The following is a 19,816-nucleotide window of genomic DNA, read 5'->3' on the forward strand; positions in this document are numbered from 1 at the left end:
TAACAGAGACAACGGCTATGCACTTAGCAACACATGGAAGAGTGCACTGGATAAAGAAAAATCGCAGAGAAAAACTTCCCGCACTTTACCTCCTGATTCAAGGGATGGCGCTGCAAGCAACACGGGATAGAAACTACATCTATGGAAGTAGAGGGCACCACTTCACTACGCGCCATATCGCTGTTGCTTTGACGTATTCCAGCCAATCAGAAGCCATCCTTTGCATATAAAAGTGTGAGCCTCGCTAGTTCCCGACTCACCCCTACCCTCACCTACCTTGGCCTCACCATTGACCGTCACCTCACCTGGATCCCTCATCTCCACTCCATCCAATCCAAAGCCAACAACTGCCTCCGACTCCTCAAACTCCTCTCTGGCCGGACATGGGGGTTGCGCCCCTCTACTATCCTCCACACCTACAAATCCTTAATCTGTCCCATCCTCTGTTACGCCAGTCCTGCTTGGATATCTGCCCCGCCCCCCAAATTCTATAAGTCCCTCCAGATCCTTGAGCATCATGCACTCTGCCTCGCCTTCCGTATACACCTCCCGTCCCCCACGCAGATTCTCTATGATCTCATTCCTTTCCCCCATCTGCTCCTATTCCTCGAGCATATCCGCATCCTCTACACCTCCTGCCGCCTTGAACCCCCTCACCGCCTGGTTGCTCCTCTCCTCTACCATCCCTGCCCCCTGCCATGTCTTCACTTTTGTGTCCCCCTACCCTCCTTCTCTACACCCTACATCTCCTTTCCCAAGGTGGCTTCCATCAACTCCCCCTCCCGGATGATGCCCTCTCTCCCTCCATTTACCCCTCCTATCAACTCTGATCCTCACTCCCCCTCATTTCCTCTGTCCTTTTCCCGGGCTCCCTCCCCCCCTTCCATCCTCTTTCTTCCCCATCTCCCCTCTCTTTGCCCCCTTCTCTCCCCCAAGTCCTTTTACATTTCCCTCCTCTGCCTCCTCTCATTCCCTCTCGCATCTGCCCTTCTTCCCCTTTATTAGTCCTCTCCCTCCTTGGTTCCCCCCCCCCTTTTTCGTTTTTTTCCTTCCTTCCTCCTTGTTCTTCCCCCTCCTCCAGGTCCCCCCCCCCCCCCATCTGCCTTTGGCTCGGGAATGTCATCTTTGTGCCGCCACTTTCGTGCAGTGTTCTACATTGAGTGTTCTACAGTGAGTGTTTTACAGTGAGTGTTCCGTGTTGTGTTTTTTGGGAAGTGTTGCGAACGGCCATCATACTGTTGCTGGGTGTGCCTTTTATCTCTTGCGAATAGAAACCAGACTGTCGCCGTGTTTCTTTTTTAATTGTGTGTGTACTATGTTACTTGTTTGATTCCTGTGTCTTTTATTAAGGTTGCCAACCCCTTTTGCTTTCTATTTTAACTTTCCGCATTTTTCCGCCATTTTACACTTGACATCACCGTTTTATCGCCTGTTTTTCTTGTTTCTTTTCATCTTCCGTTTTTTAAAATAAAAGTCTGTAGGCTGTAGAGCAGCGCACTAAGCTGCTGCCAGCCCGCCCCCTTCGGGGGGAATTGAAAATCAATAAAGGAAAAAAAAATAGTTCCCGACAGTCAGTTTTAGCCCTGACGACGACCATGGGGGTAGTGGTCGAAAGCTTGGAGTTTTATCCTGAATTGACGCGGCATGTACACCGAGAGATTTTTATTCAAGAAATACGTCGCGAAAGACTTCGTAGACATATTAAAGAATGTATAGACTCCATAACAACAAAAAAAGTGGACGACAGCTGCGTAAGTCACTGCAGAACTGAATGTTGCACTCGTGAAACTTTTCAACACTAAAACACCACCATATGAGATCCATAAGCAAGGAACTGCAGCGCGAGATGGAATTCCAAAAGCACTCACCAGTGATGCAAGTGTTCGTAACAGGAAAACGTAACGTAATGGTGGAGCCACTGAAACTTGGACAAATGGACAATGGAGCGATGAAAGAAAGTGTTTCACACTGTTTACAACTACTGACCGTGTTCAGTTCTGGCTTACGCCATACCGAGCCTACAATGCAGACTTTTAGCTGCAAGAGTGAAACATGGCGGGGGTTCGGTGATGATTTGGGCGTTCATAGTGTGATATTCCATGGGCTCCGTGGTTACTCTGCAAGGTTGTATTACTGCCAAGGATAATCTGGCTGCTTTCGCTGATCAGGGCCATCCCATGATACAGCGTTTGTTACTAACGGTGATGCTATGTTCGAAGACGTCAGGACTCCTATTCGCACAGCTCGCATCGTCCAGCGCTGGTTCTGTGAGCACGAGGATGAATTGCCATATCTCTCCTGGCCACAACAGACACCAGATATCAATAGTATTGGGCCTTTGTGGTGTAGAGTAGGGTGCGTAATCGCAATCCACGTATATCACCGTAACTTGGATTTGCAACTATTTTGCAGGAAGTATGGTAAAGATATTCTTGAAATCCATGCGGGACCTATTTTTATCCATTCCGAGAAGACTGGAAGTTGTTTTGAATACCAACGGGTTCCTAAATCGTATTAGGCGTGGTAATATGTAAATGTAATGTGTGTATATTTTTGACCGCCCCCTGCGTTTCATTATGGCATCCTTTACAGGAGTGGTCCCAACCAAGAAATATAGGGTAAAGACACACATAGGTACCGTCACAGCTATGACAGACATGAATTGTGCTTGCACAACCTTGCTAGCAATAAATTCATATTTCTCACAACAGTAGTGTGAATACACTTTGATGCAAAATCCAGCGATACTGAGATTTGAACTGCTCCCATGGATTTCATATTTTCTCTTTAGTGACAGATGTGTCGCATTATGAATGTTTATACATCAGCTAGTCCATTTTTTGTATATTGCGCATAATACTTTCCTAATAGTTGGATATTTTTATGTTCTTGTATAACAGAAGCTTACTGTTAATACTCTTTAAGGAGTTAATAGTAGAAAGAAACGTTGATATGAGACATTTTTGTGAAATTCAGGAAGTATAAGTCAGTTTTAAAACCAATGACGCGGTGAATGATAATACTATGTATATCGTAATAGGACACTACCAAGTCGATAGGGTATAGTATTTCTGCACATTACGAACCACGTCAGCCTTACATTTTTTAAATTCTATCTGTGGTATGTTTTATTATCATAGAAACAGACAGCGTGGAAGTTATGTAATCAGCAGTCAAGTTTCAGTTTGTGACATTCTCGCGGAGTAGGGCAATTAGTGAATAATGTGATTGCGGTTGATCTTCGTCTGTGCGGGTGTTTTAATTTCATCTTTAAAAATTTGCTTCAATGTGATTAATTTCTCCCGAGGACTTATAGACGAAACCGTGTGATTCATAAAAACTGTAGACGGGACTATGCTATCACCATACAATGTTCCGTGCCTTATTTAATTTTCATTTTTTTTCGCTCATTATTCTGATTTTATCTCGTACCACCACGGAAAATGTCAATATATTTAAGAAGCCATTGGATTTCTTGGAATCTAAGTATGGAGCTTTTCCAGAAAAACTTCGCTTGCAAATGCTGGAAGAATCGAAGAAAATGTTCTACTTTGCATACGAGAATTACATGGAATATGCCTTTCCGATGGACGAACTTAATCCAATAATGTGCACTGGAAGGGGCCCAGACTATGACAATCCGTAAGTTCAACAAAAATTGCTTAATTTAGCCCTATGTTCCCTATACCCAAAACGTAGTATTTAGATGTGTAGTCTGAATACAAAAGGCCAAAACGAGCATTGAAAATGGTTTATCATTGAACATAAGTAGAGAACTGACTGGCTGGATAAACCAACTTCTCCTGCACACAGCAAATAAATTTTCTGATAGTAGTTGACATAATAATTCGTTCCCATTTATTGGTTTCTTATTAAGTGTTAAAACAGATTTTCTTAAAGTATCATATTAAGCTCCTAGTCTCCACCCCCCCCCCCCCTCATGATTCCTCTAGCTAAGCGTGTCATTTTTCATATATGTTAAAAGCACTTTCCCTGTAGAACACATGTATGTATACATCCAGGAGTTGATGTCATACTGTAGGTATTAAATCCCTATAAGGCTAAGATATAATTATTTCTGGCCATTGAGCAAATGCAGACTCTGAGGTCATGTGTAATGTCACAAGTAAGTTTCCAGATAATTTCTTGTCAAACTGTTTAATGACATGTGAATAGAGTGGATAACATTTATATACTTAAAGGACAGCTGTTGTGTGATGTAAATATATACTTAAGCAGTGTTGTGTATATAAGGACTTGCCGTTTAGGGAGGACAAAACTAAAGCCTTATGAAAAACAGACTATGCATTTAAAATAACAAGCAGGGATGTATATAGGCTATATTAATTTCATTGTATTATTATTAACTTCATTGTATTATTTTGTTTTGTACTTTTTATGTATATATTGTTTGTGTCCCATTTCCTTGAAAAGGCTTACATGTACCCTTGACAACATCCATACAATATTTATTGTCAATGGATGGATAAATAAAATAAAATAAATAAATAAATATCATACATTTACTGCACATGTTATAAATGATTTTTATTGAATAAAAACTTGGTTGCTCAGAAATTGTGAGCTGTCTGTTGGGGCAACAAAAAGAAATTATTTCCACAGTTTCAGAACCACTGAACATCCTCACAAATGGTTGACAAAAAATTTTGACACAGTTTACATTAGTTTGTAATCAGATACATTAGGCCTATTACAGCTTATATGAATTCCCTTATTTGTAGTAAAGCCAACTCTGGAGGAAGTTACTGTGAAATTATAAATCATGTGTGAAAGAGTGGAATTATACTAGGCAGATGAATTCTGGGGTATGAGAAATATGTATCCTTCCTTAGGCAAGTTATTCAGCAATTTTTAATAGTTGCAAACTCGCATTCTTCTGGCCTTCAATATAATTCTCACTTGAGGTTGGTTGCTTTTCATTTTTGCAAACTGAAATCACATGAACACCAGATGTGGGCTGTGATTTGGATAAGAAAGTTTCTTCTGTAGTAGAGTGTAAGAAATACTCTGGTTATGGGTATAGTGTGGACAGGTGTTGCCTTGATGCATTTTTGTCCCTTTGACTGCTGCTGCTGCTGCATTCTTTGGAAAACTTGGGAAGACCTACTCCAACATAGCAACCATAATGTACTGCTCTACTTTATTCATCCATGGTTGTTTCACCTGACATAGCTTTTTGCCTTCACTTTACCTTACCTTACATTACATTAATACTTGTTCCATCAATCATGAATACAACATTTCATAACGATGTGCAGTGTGTCAGATTAACGTAAGTTTTCTTTACGTGATAATTTTTTTCCCCAGTGGATGAGCTTCAGCATAGCTGCTTCAGATGTATTACTACCTTGTTTCTCATTAACAATAACAAAAATTTGTAGCCCAACAGCCTGATAAGCCTTTCAACTGGATGCTACTTCTGTGACTTGGGCATCCTTGAGTGAACAGCAGCCAATGTTCTCGGGTAGTCATCTGCCAAAGTAAAAATTGGGTCCAATGGTGCTTAACTTTGGTGACAGAGTGAGAACAGGTGTATCCAAGGTGGCAAGGCTGTTTTGTTTCTGGTTTAAACTGTCAGGCATATAAAATTACCACATATCATGATTGAGTTGGTCAAGTCAGAAATAAACCTATGATGTATGAAGAATTTGTAGGCAAAATGTGAAATGCTGAACTGCCTGATCCACTCTCAAGCTTTTGCACACACAGTTTGGCGGTGGTATATCCTCTTCACTCAATTTCCAAATGTGAAAAAATTTCCCTTCACTAGCAGCTTTTATTGGTCACTCAGACTGGCTTTAATTTTAAAGTAATTCCTTTTCATATCTGATGCCCTTAAACCAGGAGAAGGGCAATACCAATCGAAGAGAGTAAACAACAAACGCAATTGCATAATGCACTGATTCATCCTCCTGCCAGCTTTGAAATTGCAATGAGCTAAGGCTAGAATGTGATAGTGGCCCCTGCTGAAATCTTGTGTATGATGACAACCTGATCTGCAACATAGTCAAAGATCTAGCTTAGCTGGGTAGGTGACAGTTTGGTTGGGAGTTGGTGAAGCCAACAGATGTGAATGCGAGGTGAGGATTGTGGTAACAGATTGTGGGTATGGCTTCAATACCATGATACTGTTGTTCTACATTGGGTAAAAGTTATATAAATGTTGATATTCAAACATAATATGAACCAAATACTGGTCAGAGACTTTGTCATTGTATAACTCCAATGTAGACTTTCTGTATTTATCCTGCAGTTTGTATTACGAAAACTTATTCTGAACTGGGTTCGGATTTTTGCCTCACCATTGATTTGACTTTCATAGGTTTCACTAGACGAGATTTTGTGTGTTCTACAGCAAGTCCTCAAACAAGGTCATGGAAAATTTACTTTCAAAGCTCTGTCCAGTGTGAACTAATGCTAGGTCATTAATGACATGATCAATGGAATGTTGAAACATTAACCTTGCTTTAAATTTGAAATTGTACAAAAATCATGTCAGAAATTTCAACTCCCAAGATTGATAGTGACAATTGATACTGTTAACTACATTTCTAGCAGGGCTGTACATAGGTTGGGCTCCATATCTTACTATCCTTATTTAGATTTACTAAAAAACTTGAGGCAAATGCCAAAAGGATTCCATTGTGAAGGCCACCACAGATATCTTGCTCTAGGATTGCTCTGAGTGTATGTTCTGTGTCTGTGACTTCATTGCCAGTGTGTAGTTCCCTTCCAGATTTTCTTAGGTAATGTGTTTGCAGCCTTCATAATTAAATTTCAGTGAATAACAGGGACTAAATTATTTTCTGTTATGTGAGTTTTACTTACATGATTGATGTTGGAAATGTTGAATAATGAAGTAAGAGTGTCGTACATAGCAAAATGGTGCAGCAATTTGGCTACAGGCAACATAAATGGTAGTGGTAGTGTTCTGACCTCTGGCAATTCTAATTTTGCTATTACATTCTTTCTTTTTTTTCCCCTTGGGGAAAGCATCAGCCCATTTTCTTCCCATTAATGACAAATTCATTAACTAAAAGTACTGGTACTTGATGACATATCCAGAAGACCTGCCCATGTGTCAGTGTGATGTAGTACGGGTGCACGCCGTTGGTGGCTATGCAAAAGATTAAAATTTTTAATTCTGTGAGAAAAGTAGAAAGGCCATCACTATGCATTGACATTCTTCACATTTAGAGTTGTTACCAGTACTGGTAGGGTATACAAGGGGGCGTGAACAGCATCAGGTGTTCGGTGATCGCTGTGAAGGACACTGAGCCGCTGCATATTTGTGAGACAGTGTTATTAGCTTCTGACAGGTTGAAAGGGGTCTCATTGTGGGTCTCATGGTCGCAGGCTGGACGGATTGTGCAATATCCAGATTTGTGGACCATTCAAATGTAACTGGCCCAATGTGGGATTGCATGGCAAGATGGAGGCAGGCATACTTGTCCTAAAGGTTCCAGTTGACCACATCAGACCACCATAAGAGGGTAATGACTGTATTGTGCCCAGGTGCTTCATACCCCTTCACATCTGTCTCTGCACTTGAGAATAAGTAATGTACATCCTGTTTCTTCCTACACCATTGCTCAGAGATTAGCAGCAGTTGGGCTTGGAAATTACCACCCAACACGTAGTGTGCCATTAACACTACAGCAAAAATGGCTATTTTTGCAGTGATGTGTAGCCAAAGAAGCATTGAGAGCTGGTGAATAGTGTTGCATTGTGTTAAGTGATGAATTGCACCTCTGCACTACCCTGGAAGACCACTGTCAGCAAATATGCTGGTGACTGGGGGAGAGGTCCCATTCTTCCAGTGTTTTGGACATGCACAGCAATATTACTCCTGGCATCATGGTGCAGGGGGCCATTACATGTGACTTCAGGTTACTGCTGATAGTGATTGGTGGAACTCTGACAGGATGACGGCACATCTTGCGTTCTCATGTTTTACCTCTTGTGAAAGTATCGTGGTGCCATTTTGCAACAGGACAATGATCATCCATACACGATGTGTCTGTATGACCTCACTTTGTGATGTTGGAGTATTCCTGTAGGCAGCAAGATCATCAGATCAGTCCCACAATGGAAAATGCATGGGACCAGCTCAGACATCAGCTCCATCCCAGTACTGGTATCCAGGATATCAAGGTCCAGTTAAAATATTTGTGGGCCATCTTGCCTCAGGAGAGGATGCAATAGCTTTGACACCCTTCCCAAATGAAACTGCGCAAGCATCCAGACCAGGCGGAGTGCAACGTCATACTGTAGTCACATGCTATAACTTCTTTGTTAATTTGACTCCATTTTGTAATCACTGAAATAAGATCACATATCTCATCCTGTGAAGTTTTATTTAGTTCCCCCTCCCCTTGTATATGCTTCACTTTTCTGGCAGGCAGTGTATGTAGGTGCAAAGGTGGACAACTACAGTAAATCGTGTTTTGTGGTAGTTCAATCAGCAGTAGCTCAAGAACCAAAACTGACAAGCTTATTAGCACTTTTGTTGACAGATTTTCAAAATTATCATTGGGCTTACGATATCTATGCCTTCCGTAGATATGAGCTAAGAATGTTGCACATGGTTGCCATTTTAAGAAATATGGGATAACTGTACATTTGCGTGTTACGATGTACCCACACACATGATGCTTTTGGGAAACAGTGTAAAAAAAATTTTAAAAATCATGTTTCTTTGTTATCTGCAGCCACACTTTGTGCTAAAACACTACTGTAGTTAAGACATGGTATTTGTTCCAGAAATATAGAAGGATGTCTGGAAAGACATCTCAGATTACACACTTAGCAACAAGGGTGCAGTGCAGACATCCTGAAAGAAAACTATAATAAATTTCTGCCAAACATAATTTGCTGTGGTAGTTCTTCCCCATTGAAAGATTAGTGGACTGTACTAATAAGCAGCATATTTGGATGATTAAGGTTATTATATCGTATAGAAGCCAAACACTCAGAAAATGTATTATAATTTGAAAGACAGTCACAGGTCAGTTTCAGAATTCCACTGTAGACAACAATGCAAATTACTGAAGAACCCATCAGATAATGAAAAAAACGTGCATTAAACCAAGAGAACAGTGAGCTCTCGTGTCAAATTTAAAAACATGAGTTCATAGAGTGGTACCATAATACTCTTGTGTTGATCAAACATATTGGTAAAACATCTAACCTGAAGTTCTTGGTGGACCCAGATACATGAGCAGCACCAAAGTATGGGTCATCCTTGTGTTGTTTTGCTAGAATACTCCTAATATATCAGTAGACTATTTGTGGTCTCTAAAATTGACCTTACATACCAATTCTATTTCACATTTCTTTGCAACCTTTCACCTAGATAATTAATTGCTGTGACTGTGTCAAGCAACATATCACTAATTTTTCTCCCAGGGGACTCGCCACTCTTTGGCGGGTTCGTGCTTGGCTACCACAGGGCTCCAGCCTTAGCAGCATAGTTTACCTTCCATGCTACATGTCTACCTTCTTTGGGAAACATGCCTGGGCTGTTTTTGGAAATGTATTCTGGATTTTTGGTAGCCAATATCAGAATACTTTCCACTGTTTTTCGTTCCTTTTTTTCTTTCTTTGTTCACCTTCTCCTATTTTTCCTCCATTTCGGCATTTGAAGATCCTCTTTTTCTTCTTCCTCCCTGTGTGGTCCTGAAGGTCGGCCCAAGTGTCCAATGCGTAACAGGTGACTGGGTAACACGTAATTCGCAGCCCCGAGTAGACAATTAAGGTTTGCACTTACCCCTGCTACAGGCCAGGCCTAGGGAGGGGTGATTGCTTGAGCTGCTACCTTCCCAAATTTGATGATTGGTCCCTCTGTCAGGTGTTCAGCAGGTGTGACCTTAGGTGTGAACACTCACCTAAGGTGGGTCGGCACCCCCTTCTGAAGCCCCCCCCCCCCCTCCTCCCCAGTTGGAAGGAGTGCACCATCGGAGATGCAGGCAATTGTGGGGGATTTTCTTGCAGTGAGCCAATCATCTTCACAGCCATCGACTACAAAACATAAACGGAATGAGGCTAATGATTCAAAGACCCTCCCAGCTGCACCAAGGTGCCTTTTGGTTCCACGTACTGAAGACGGTTAGTCCTTCACTATGGTAAATCCATTTATTATTCAGAAATCAGTTGATGCTGTTGCTGCCCATGTGAAATCCTGCTCTCTTTTATGCAATGGCTTTTGGAGACTACTTCTTATTCTCAAGCTCAACAACTGGTTGCACCTTCACTCCTCCATGGCTATCTTGTTTCTGTCGAGGCCCATCGAACGCTGAATTCTTCCTGTGGCGTTATTTACACTGGGCTGCTCAATGGTTTGACAGAGGCAGAAATCCAAATGTATCTCTCTGATCAGGGTGTCATTGCTGTCTATCGAGTGATGAAAAAAGTAGATGCCTCCTTAGTACCCGCATATACTTTCTTCCTCACTTTTGATAGAGTGGTTCTTCCATCAGAGATCAAAGCAGGTTATGAAATTATCGTAGTCAGACCATATATTCTGAACCCAATGCGCTGTTACCAGTGTCGTAGTTACACCCACCCTCTAGAGTCCTGTCAACACGCAGCCAAATGTGTAACATGTGGCAGGGATGCTCACGAGGGTGATTGTCTGCCTCTTCCTCCGGCTGCATCAATGGCAACTGTGCTGCTTCCTCCCCTCGATTGTCCCACGTATCTTGATGAGCGGGCTGCCCAAGAGATCCGGGTGAAGGAAAAAGTACCTTACCCAGTCACTTGCAAGTTGTTGGCTAGTTGGAAACCCTGTGTTCTACCATGTGGCACCTACAGTACTGCTCTTGCTATATCTTGCTCCATGAAGGACGTGACCCCACAGACGTGACCTCAAATTTAGCATCACGGTTGTGAAATCACTCAGCATTGTGGTAGGGTCCCCATCTCCTCCTCCAGCTGTGCCACACACAACCAGACTTTCGCCTGAGGGGCCAAAGTCGCCAGCTACACAACGGGCAGGCCAGCAAGGACAGAAGGATACTCTCGTGAAGACTTCCTATGTCCCTCGAGCCGACCAACATCTGAGTCTTCCTCTGCCAGCCGAAAAGGCTCAAAGGAGCTAAACAAAGGCAAACTGTCTTCTCCTTCACCAACTCGAAAATCGTGTTCTATGGTGTCATCGCATGACACCCTTGCCCAGCCGACCTCTGTGTCGCTGGTGCGCACCACCAATCGATTCTTTGCCCTGGACTCTGCAGGCCAATAGAAGGCAGGATCCTTGTGCTTCTGTGCCATAAAACAGCGAGTCTTTGAAGGCTCCACTCGGCAGCTGCTGCAGTGACACCCCCTTCATTTTTTCCTCGTTATGACTCTCCTTCAGTGGAATGTTCGTGGCTTTCGATTCAACAGAGTTTTTAAGGCTGCTCTTAGAATCACAGCATCCACTTGCTCACTACCTTCAGGAAACAAAATTGTTCCTCACAACCGCTTTGATCTCTCGCATTCCTTCCCGGTCTGCTTTGACCTTCTGCCCGAGGACAGCATTCCATCTCGTGGGGGAGTCATGTTAATCATATGTGATGACATTCATAGTCAACCCATCTTCCTGCCTACCTGCACTCAAGCTGTCGCAGTTCACCTTTCCTTCCTCGCTTGACCTTTTCTTTTTGTACCATTTACATACCTTTGTCATTCAATGTCACCAGGGCAGACTTCTTCCAGCTTATTAGGTAACTACCTCATCCCTTTCTGCTGCTCAGTGACTTTAATGCACACAGTCCCCTTTGGGGCTCACACAGAACTTGTCCAAGAGGTGGCCTCTTGGCTGACCTTCTCAATCAACTTAACCTCCTCTGCCTTAACACAGGGGCACCCACGATTCTTTCAGACTCCACGCACACTTATTTCCATTTGGACCTATCCTTCTGCACTGTCGAGCTTGCCTATCAGCTCAAGTGGTCAGTTCTCTATGACACGTACTCGAGCGACCACTTCCCGTGTACTAGACATTTGCCGATTCCTACCCCACCTATGTGCACACCCAAATGGCAGCTTAACTAAGGCCGACTGGAGGCTTTACTCCTCCCTGGCGACTTTCGACAAACAACATTTCCCCAGTTGTGATGACCAGGTGGAATATCTTACAAACGTTATCCTTACCGCAGCAAGACGTTCCATTCCTCACACTTCCTCTTTACCATGCTGTGTTCCGATCCTTTGGAGGACTAAGGCATGCTGCAACGCAATTTGCGCACAAAGACATGCTCTCCACATTTTTAACTGTTATCCAACGATGGCAAACTGCATTCATTATGAACAGTTGTGTACACAGTGTCGTTGTGTATTTCGGGATAACAAAAAAAAAAACTAACTGGATTTCATTCACTAGTTCTTTTAACTATTCCATGCCCTCTTCTGTTGTGTGGGCCAACCTCCGACGGCTTTCTGAAACAAAGAGGCAGTCCCCAGTTTCCATCCTGACAGTGGTAGATGATGTCATAGTGGACCCTATTCCTATCTCAAACACCTTGGGCCGCCATTTTGCAGATATTTTGAGCTCCTCCCACTATCACCCGGCCTTCCTCCATCGGAAACGAGCAGAGGCGGCTCGGGCAATACCCTTTTCTTCTCAGAATCACAAGTGCTACAATGTCGCCTGTACTGTGAGGGAGCTAGATCCTGCTCTCGCTTCATCCTGATCCTCCACCAAAATGCCAAATGCTATTAACATTCAGATGTTGCGGCACCTTTCTCTTGTGGACAAGCACTTTCTGCTTCATACGTACAACCACATCTGGGCAGAGGCCACATTTCCCAGATGCTGGCATGAATCCACTGTTGTACCCATACTTAAGCCTGGTAAGAACAAACACTCCTTCTATCTGCCGCCCCATTTCTCTCACCAGCTGTGTTTGCAAGGTGATGGAACGTGATTGATGCCCAGTTGGTATGGTGGCTAATTTACTAACCACTGCACAGTGTGTATTTCGAGCGTGCTATTCTGCAGCTGACCATCTCATCACTTTGTCCAGTCATGTCATGAATGGTTTTATGCGAAAATTCCAGACTGTGACTGTGTTTCACAATTTGGAGAAAGCCTAAGACACCTGCTGGAGGACTGGTATCTTCCATACAGTGTACACATGAAGCTTACATGGCCACCTGCCCCCTTTCCTTGAGTAATCTTTAAAAGACCAAGTTTTCAAGGTACATGTGGATTCTGCCTTGTCTGACACCTTTATCCAGGAAAACGGTGTGCCTCACATTTCCATCCTGAGCCTCATCCTCTAGGCTATCGCCATTGATCCTATAATGGCCTGTCTCACGTCTGGCATCTCCGGCTCCCTTTTCGTTGACGAAATTGCCAACTATTGCAGTTCTACTTGGACCTATCTCATTGACCGGTGTCTTCAGCGATGTCTTGATTGCCTTGGCTTGTGGAGTGCCAACAATGGCCCCTCTCTCTCTCTCTCTCTCTCTCTCTCTCTCTCTCTGACAAAAGCCATGGTTTCTTCACCGTCTTTACATTTTGGGCCTGTTGCTCTTCCATTTGTTGAAACTATGAAATTCCTGAGGCTCATGCTCAGTAGGAAACTTTCTTGGTCTTCCCACATGTCTTGTCTGGCAGTCCGCTGTATGCTGTCCCTCAGTGTTCTACGTGTTCTCAGTGGTACAGCCTGGGGAGTGGATCAAGCCATCATCCTCCGTTTGTACCGATCCTTTGGTCGAAACTAGACTATGGGTGTTTCGTGTATGTATCTGCATGTCTGTCCCTCTTACACTGTCTCAATACTATCCACCATTGTGGCATCCTTCTGGCCACTGGCACCTTTTACACTCGCCCAGCTGCGAGAGTCCGTATGCAGAAGCTGCCGAATGACCGCTGTCCTACCGCCGTGACCTTCTCCTCCAGCAGATACACGTGCTGTTTGCCTGCTACGCGTGGCCGCCCATCCTATGTCACCTCTTCGATGACTCTTTTGATCACCAGCATGGGGTGTGTCCCTCTTCTATGACCTCCTGGAGTTTGGGTTCAGCTCTTGCTCCGGCAGCTTGACTTAACGCTACCTGCAACTTTGCCAGTAGGTGTGAACCCTTCACCACCTAGGCATTGTGCGGCAGCCCATGTTCACCTCGGCCTTCATTTGCTTCGTAAGGACACTACTCTAGCCTCGCTCTATTGCCTTCAGTTTCACGACCTTCGCATCGACCTATGCGATGTATCTTTGTGTACACTGATGGCTCTTGGACTGACCGTGGTATCAGGAGTGCCTTAGTCATTGGTGCTGACGTTTTGTGGTATCTGTTTCCAGAACACTGCTGAGAAATTACAGCAGAGCGCTTCGCCCTGTATCAGGCCACGCAGTACATCTGACAACACAGGCTTTTCAATTGCATCATCTGTTCAGAAACTCTGTGCCCTTCAAAGCCTCTACGTACTGTATGCCATTCATCCCCTAGTGGAACCGATCCAGGAATGCTGTCGCTTTCTCACTCTTGATGGAGGCACTGTGATGTTTATGTGGGTTCGTGGTCACATAGGTCTGACAGGAAACGAGGCCGCTGACGCTGCTGCCAAGGCTGCAGTCCTCATGCCTCAGCCCGCTAGTTCCTCCATTCACTCCGTGTTGCTGCCTGTCAGCAGGTGGTGTCACTTTGGCATCACCACTGGTCCTCCCTTCAGGGGAACAAGCTCTGGGTTATTAAGCCTCTCCCAGCAACTCGGATGATCTCATCTCTGCCCTCTTGCCACAAGCAGACAATTTTTAACTACATTGCATGTTGGGCCCTGTCTTTTTAGCCATAACCATTTGTTAAGTGGTGGTCCCCACTACTTTGTGCACATTGTGCTCAACTTTTGATGGTCTGCCATTTCCTGACAGAATGCCCTTTTTTTCTTTTTTTTTTTTTTTTTTTTTTAACCGCTTATGTTCTCATTTGTGTTTTCTGTCTGAGTTATTGGCCACTTTAGCGAATGGCATGTGGGCTGTTGGCCACGTTTTACTTAGCAGTATGATGAAGGCCATATAGTTTTTAATTCTGGACCTCCATTTCTCTATGGTGTATTTTATAGACCTTACTCCATATCCCTGTTTTTAGCTGCCTTCTTTTTAAGTTAATTGGGATTGGCGTGTAGTCATTTTTAACTGCTTTCTTTATCTTCGTGTTCTACTGTTTTGACATGGGCGCGTATGATCACAATTGTTTTTGTGCCCTAAAACAAAACAAAAAACAATAATTTTCTATTTGAACATTACAAGATTGTGCTTTTCGTACTCATCTGCAGTAAATTACATTTTTCCACATTTAGAGCATGCTGCCATTCATCACACAGAATAAAAATTCTATCCACTTCATCTTGTTTCCTCCTACAGTCATTCAAACACATTTTACCATTTACTACTACAACACACCAAGCAAGGTGGCAGTGTTGTTAGAACACTGGACTTGCACTCTGGAGGATGATGGTTTAAATCATCATTTAGATTTAGGTTTTCCCCAATTTCCTTAAATTGCCCCAGGAAGATGCCCAGAGGGTCCCTTCGAAAAGGGCATAGCAGATTTCCTTCCCCATCCTTTTGTAGTCTGTGCTTGCACTTTGCCACTAATGACCATGCTGTCGGCAGGATGTTAAACTCCAGTCATCCTTCCTCCCTTTTACAATGTCACCAGCAATCAGTCCAGTTATTGATAACCCTATCTGTCAGATTGTTTATGTACATAGAGAGCAACTGTGGTCCTATTCCACTTCCATTGATGTTCCTGGTGGTACCTTTTGTCTCTGAACACTTCCCATCCAGAATAATATACTGGGTTCTATTACTTAGAGACTTCGAGCCACTTGCGTATCTGAGAACCTATTCCATATGCTTGGATGGTTGTCTGTTGCACGACACTGTTTCTGGCACTTTGTGGAAGTCTAAGACTATGTAATCTGTCTGTTGCCCTTCATCTGTGGTTCACTGTGTACTGTATGAGAAAAGAACAAGCTGAGCTTTGCATGAGTGATGCATTCTAAATCCATGTTGATTTATTGGATAGAACTTTTTCTCTCAACGAAACGTATTATGCTACAACTTAGAATATGCTCAAGAATTCTGCAACAAACTGACACAAAGGGGTCTATAATTTTGTGGGTAGATTCTTTTACTCTTTTTTATACGTACGAGTCATCTGTGCTTTTTTTCCTGTTGCTTGGGACTTTCCATTGGGCTAGAGATATGTGATAAATACAAAGTAGCCCCCCCCCCCCCCCCCCCCACACATGAATCATGGACCTTGCCGTTGGCTACTACAAACAGCATAGTGAACGCATTATTGTGGCCAAGATAGATACGAAGCCCACACCTACTACAGTAGTACAAGTTTATATGCCAACTAACTCTGCAGATGACGAAGAAATTGAAGAAATGCATGATGAAATAAAAGAAATTATTCAGATAGTGAAGGGAGACGAAAATTTAATAGTCATGGGTGACTGGAATTCGGTAGTAGGAAAAGGGAGAGAAGGAAACGTAGTAGGTGGATATGGATTGGGGCTAAGAAATGAAAGAGGAAGCCGCCTGGTAGAATTTTGCACAGAGCACAACTTAATGATAGCTAACACTTGGTTTAAGAATCATGAAAGAAGGTTGTATACAAGGAAGAACCCTGGAGATACTAAAAGGTATCATATAGATTATATAATGGTAAGACAGAGATTTAGGAACCAGGCTTTAAATTGTAAGGCATTTCCGGGGGCAGATGTGGACTCTGACCACAATCTATTGGTTATGACCTGTAGATTAAAACTGAAGAAACTGCAAAAAGGTGGGAATTTAAGGAGATGGGACCTGGATAAACTGAAAGAACCAGAGCTTGTAGAGAGTTTCAGGGAGAGCATAAGGGAACAATTGACAGGAATGGGGGAAAGAAATACAGTAGAAGAAGAATGGGTAGCTTTGAGGGATGAAATAGTGAAGGCAGCAGAGGATCAAGTAGGTAAAAAGACGAGGGGTAGTAGAAATCCTTGGGTAACAGAAGAAATATTGAATTTAATTGATGAAAGGAGAAAATATAAAAATGCAGTAAATGAAGCAGGCAAAAAGGAATACAAAAGTCTCAAAAATGAGATCGACAGGAAGTGCAAAATGGCTAAGCAGGGATGGCTAGAGGACAAATGTAAGGATGTAGAGGCTTATCTCACTAGGGGTAAGATAGATACTGCCTACAGGAAAATTAAAGAGACCTTTGGAGATAAGAGAACCACTTGTATGAACATCAAGAGTTCAGATGGAAACCCAGTTCTAAGCAAAGAAGGGAAAGCAGAAAGGTGGAAGGAGTATATAGAGGGTCTATAGAGGGGCGATGTACTTGAGGACAATATTATGGAAATGGAAGAGGATGTAGATGAAAATGAAATGGAAGATACGATACTGCGTGAAGAGTTTGACAGAGCACTGAAAGACCTGAGTCGAAACAAGGTCCCCGGAGTAGACAACATTCCATTGGAACTACTGATGGCCTTGGGAGAGCCAGTCCTGACAAAACTCTACCACCTGGTGAGCAAGATGTATGAAACAGGCGAAATACCCTCGGACTTCAAGAAGAATATAATAATTCCAATCCCAAAGAAAGCAGGTGTTGACAGATGTGAAAATTACCGAACAATCAGTTTAATAAGCCACAGCTGCAAAATACTAACACGAATTCTTTACAGACGAATGGAAAAGCTAGTAGAAGCCGACCTCGGGGAAGATCAGTTTGGATTCCGTAGAAATACTGGAACACGTGAGGCAATACTGACCTTACGACTTATCTTAGAAGAAAGATTAAGGAAAGGCAAACCTACGTTTCTAGCATTTGTAGTCTTAGAGAAAGCTTTTGACAATGTAGACTGGAATACTCTCTTTCAAATTCTAAAGGTGGCAGGGGTAAAATACAGGGAGCGAAAGGCTATTTACAATTTGTACAGAAACCAGATGGCAGTTATAAGAATCGAGGGACATGAAAGGGAAGCAGTGGTTGGGAAGGGAGTAAGACAGGGTTGTAGCCTCTCCCCGATGTTATTCAATCTGTATATTGAGCAAGCAGTGAAGGAAACAAAAGAAAATTCGGAGTAGGGATTAAAATCAACGGAGAAGAAATAAAAACTTTGAGGTTCGCCGATGAAAATGTAATTCTGTCAGAGACAGCAAAGGACTTGGAAGAGCAGTTGAACGGAATGGACAGTGTCATGAAAGGAGGGTATATGATGACCATCAACAAAAGCAAAACGAGGATAATGGAATGTAGTCGAATTAAGTCGGGTGGTGCTGAGAGAATTAAATTAGGAAATGAGACACTTAAAGTAGTAAAGGAGTTTTGCTATTTGGGGAGCAAAATAACTGATGATGGTCGAAGTAGAGAGGATATAAAATGTAGACTGTCAATGGGAAGGAAAGCGTTTCTGAAGAAGAGAAATTTGTTAACACCGAGTATAGATTTAAGTGTCAGGAAGTCATTTCTGAAAGTATTTGTATGGAGTGTAGCCATGTATGGAAGTGAAACATGGACGGTAAATAGTTTGGACAAGAAGAGAATAGAAGCTTTTGAAATGTGGTGCTACAGAAGAATGCTGAAGATTAGATGGGTAGACCACATAACTATTGAGGAAGTATTGAATAGGATTGGGGAGAAGAGAAGTTTGTGGCACAACTTGACTAGAAGAAGGGATCGGATGGTAGGACATGTTCTGAGGCATCAAGGGATCACCAATTTAGTATTGGAGGGCAGCGTGGAGGGTAAAAATAGTAGGGGGAGACCAAGAGGTGAATACACTAAGCAGATTCAGAAGGATGTAGGTTGCAGTAGGTACTGGGAGATGAAGAAGCTTGCACAGGATAGAGTAGCATGGAGAGCTGCATCAAACCAGTCTCAGGACTGAAGACCACAACAACAACAACAACAACAACAAGTAGCGGGCCGCTGTCGATGAGTGCTCTCTTTAAAACCAAGCTGTGATTCCTACTAACTTTTGTTTGTTGATATTTCTGCATTTTTTCTCTCAGCATTTTCTGAATTTTATTATGTAATCATGATGCATCTTTTCCATCCTTTATCCACATACTCGGCTATAGGCTAGTCCTCCGGACCAATCTACAACAGACATTATACTTTTTGACAGTAACAGGGTGTACTGGTACCAAAATTTATTTATGATGAAAAGGTAATAAGTGTCTTTGAACTTAGTCATCTCCTTCCTACATTCAGCTCTAACCCATGGTTGAAAGAGACTACTGTCTTGACTATTAAAGGGGCCCAGACTACTTGTAGATTTTATGAACTTTTAATTAGTCCAGGAACTATAGAGTTTTTGTTTGAAAGTGAATCTAAGCAGACAGTCTCTATTGCCTGCTCAGCAGTTTCCCTCGAGTTCCCCCCCCCCCCCCCCCCCCTCAAGATTCATTTACCAAATGAGCTTATTGCATCTGACACAGAACTAAATGCAATCTTGATGACACTGGAACAGATGGTATGTATTCATGCCGAGAAATTCCTCGTGTGCTCAGATTCCCTGAGTGCATTTCAATCTGTACAGTGCATGTCCCCAGCAGGCATATATGCCCAGAACATCCAGCCCTCCCTTCTCCACCTGCAAAGGCTGTGGAAAGTGGTACCACTCTTCTGTGTACCAGCATACATGGATATTCAGCAAAATTAATTGGTGGGTGTGGCATCTATTCAAAATCCTGTGACTCGTTGTGCCATCTCCCTTTATGATGTGTACTTACTATTGATGTAGAAGATCATATGTAGGTGGGAAGAAGATGGTTTGGAAGTGACTGCCAATAAGCTGCAG

The 19,816-nt window shown here is 42.9% G+C and overlaps 1 protein-coding gene across 1 annotated transcript in view; it reads left to right on the plus strand.

The window, feature by feature from the left end:
• The first annotated feature begins 2,807 nt into the window (after positions 1-2,807).
• LOC126185117 (ER degradation-enhancing alpha-mannosidase-like protein 1) overlaps positions 2,808-19,816 on the plus strand; it is a 189,814-nt gene continuing 172,805 nt past the window's right edge. The window contains exon 1 of the mRNA XM_049927935.1: positions 2,808-3,642. Coding sequence (XP_049783892.1) covers positions 3,371-3,642 — 272 coding nt within the window. The 5' untranslated portion in view covers positions 2,808-3,370. The remainder of the gene's footprint in view (positions 3,643-19,816) is intronic.

This window comes from Schistocerca cancellata, chromosome 4 (genome assembly GCF_023864275.1).
Source record: "Schistocerca cancellata isolate TAMUIC-IGC-003103 chromosome 4, iqSchCanc2.1, whole genome shotgun sequence".
Classification (NCBI taxonomy): domain Eukaryota; kingdom Metazoa; phylum Arthropoda; class Insecta; order Orthoptera; family Acrididae; genus Schistocerca; species Schistocerca cancellata.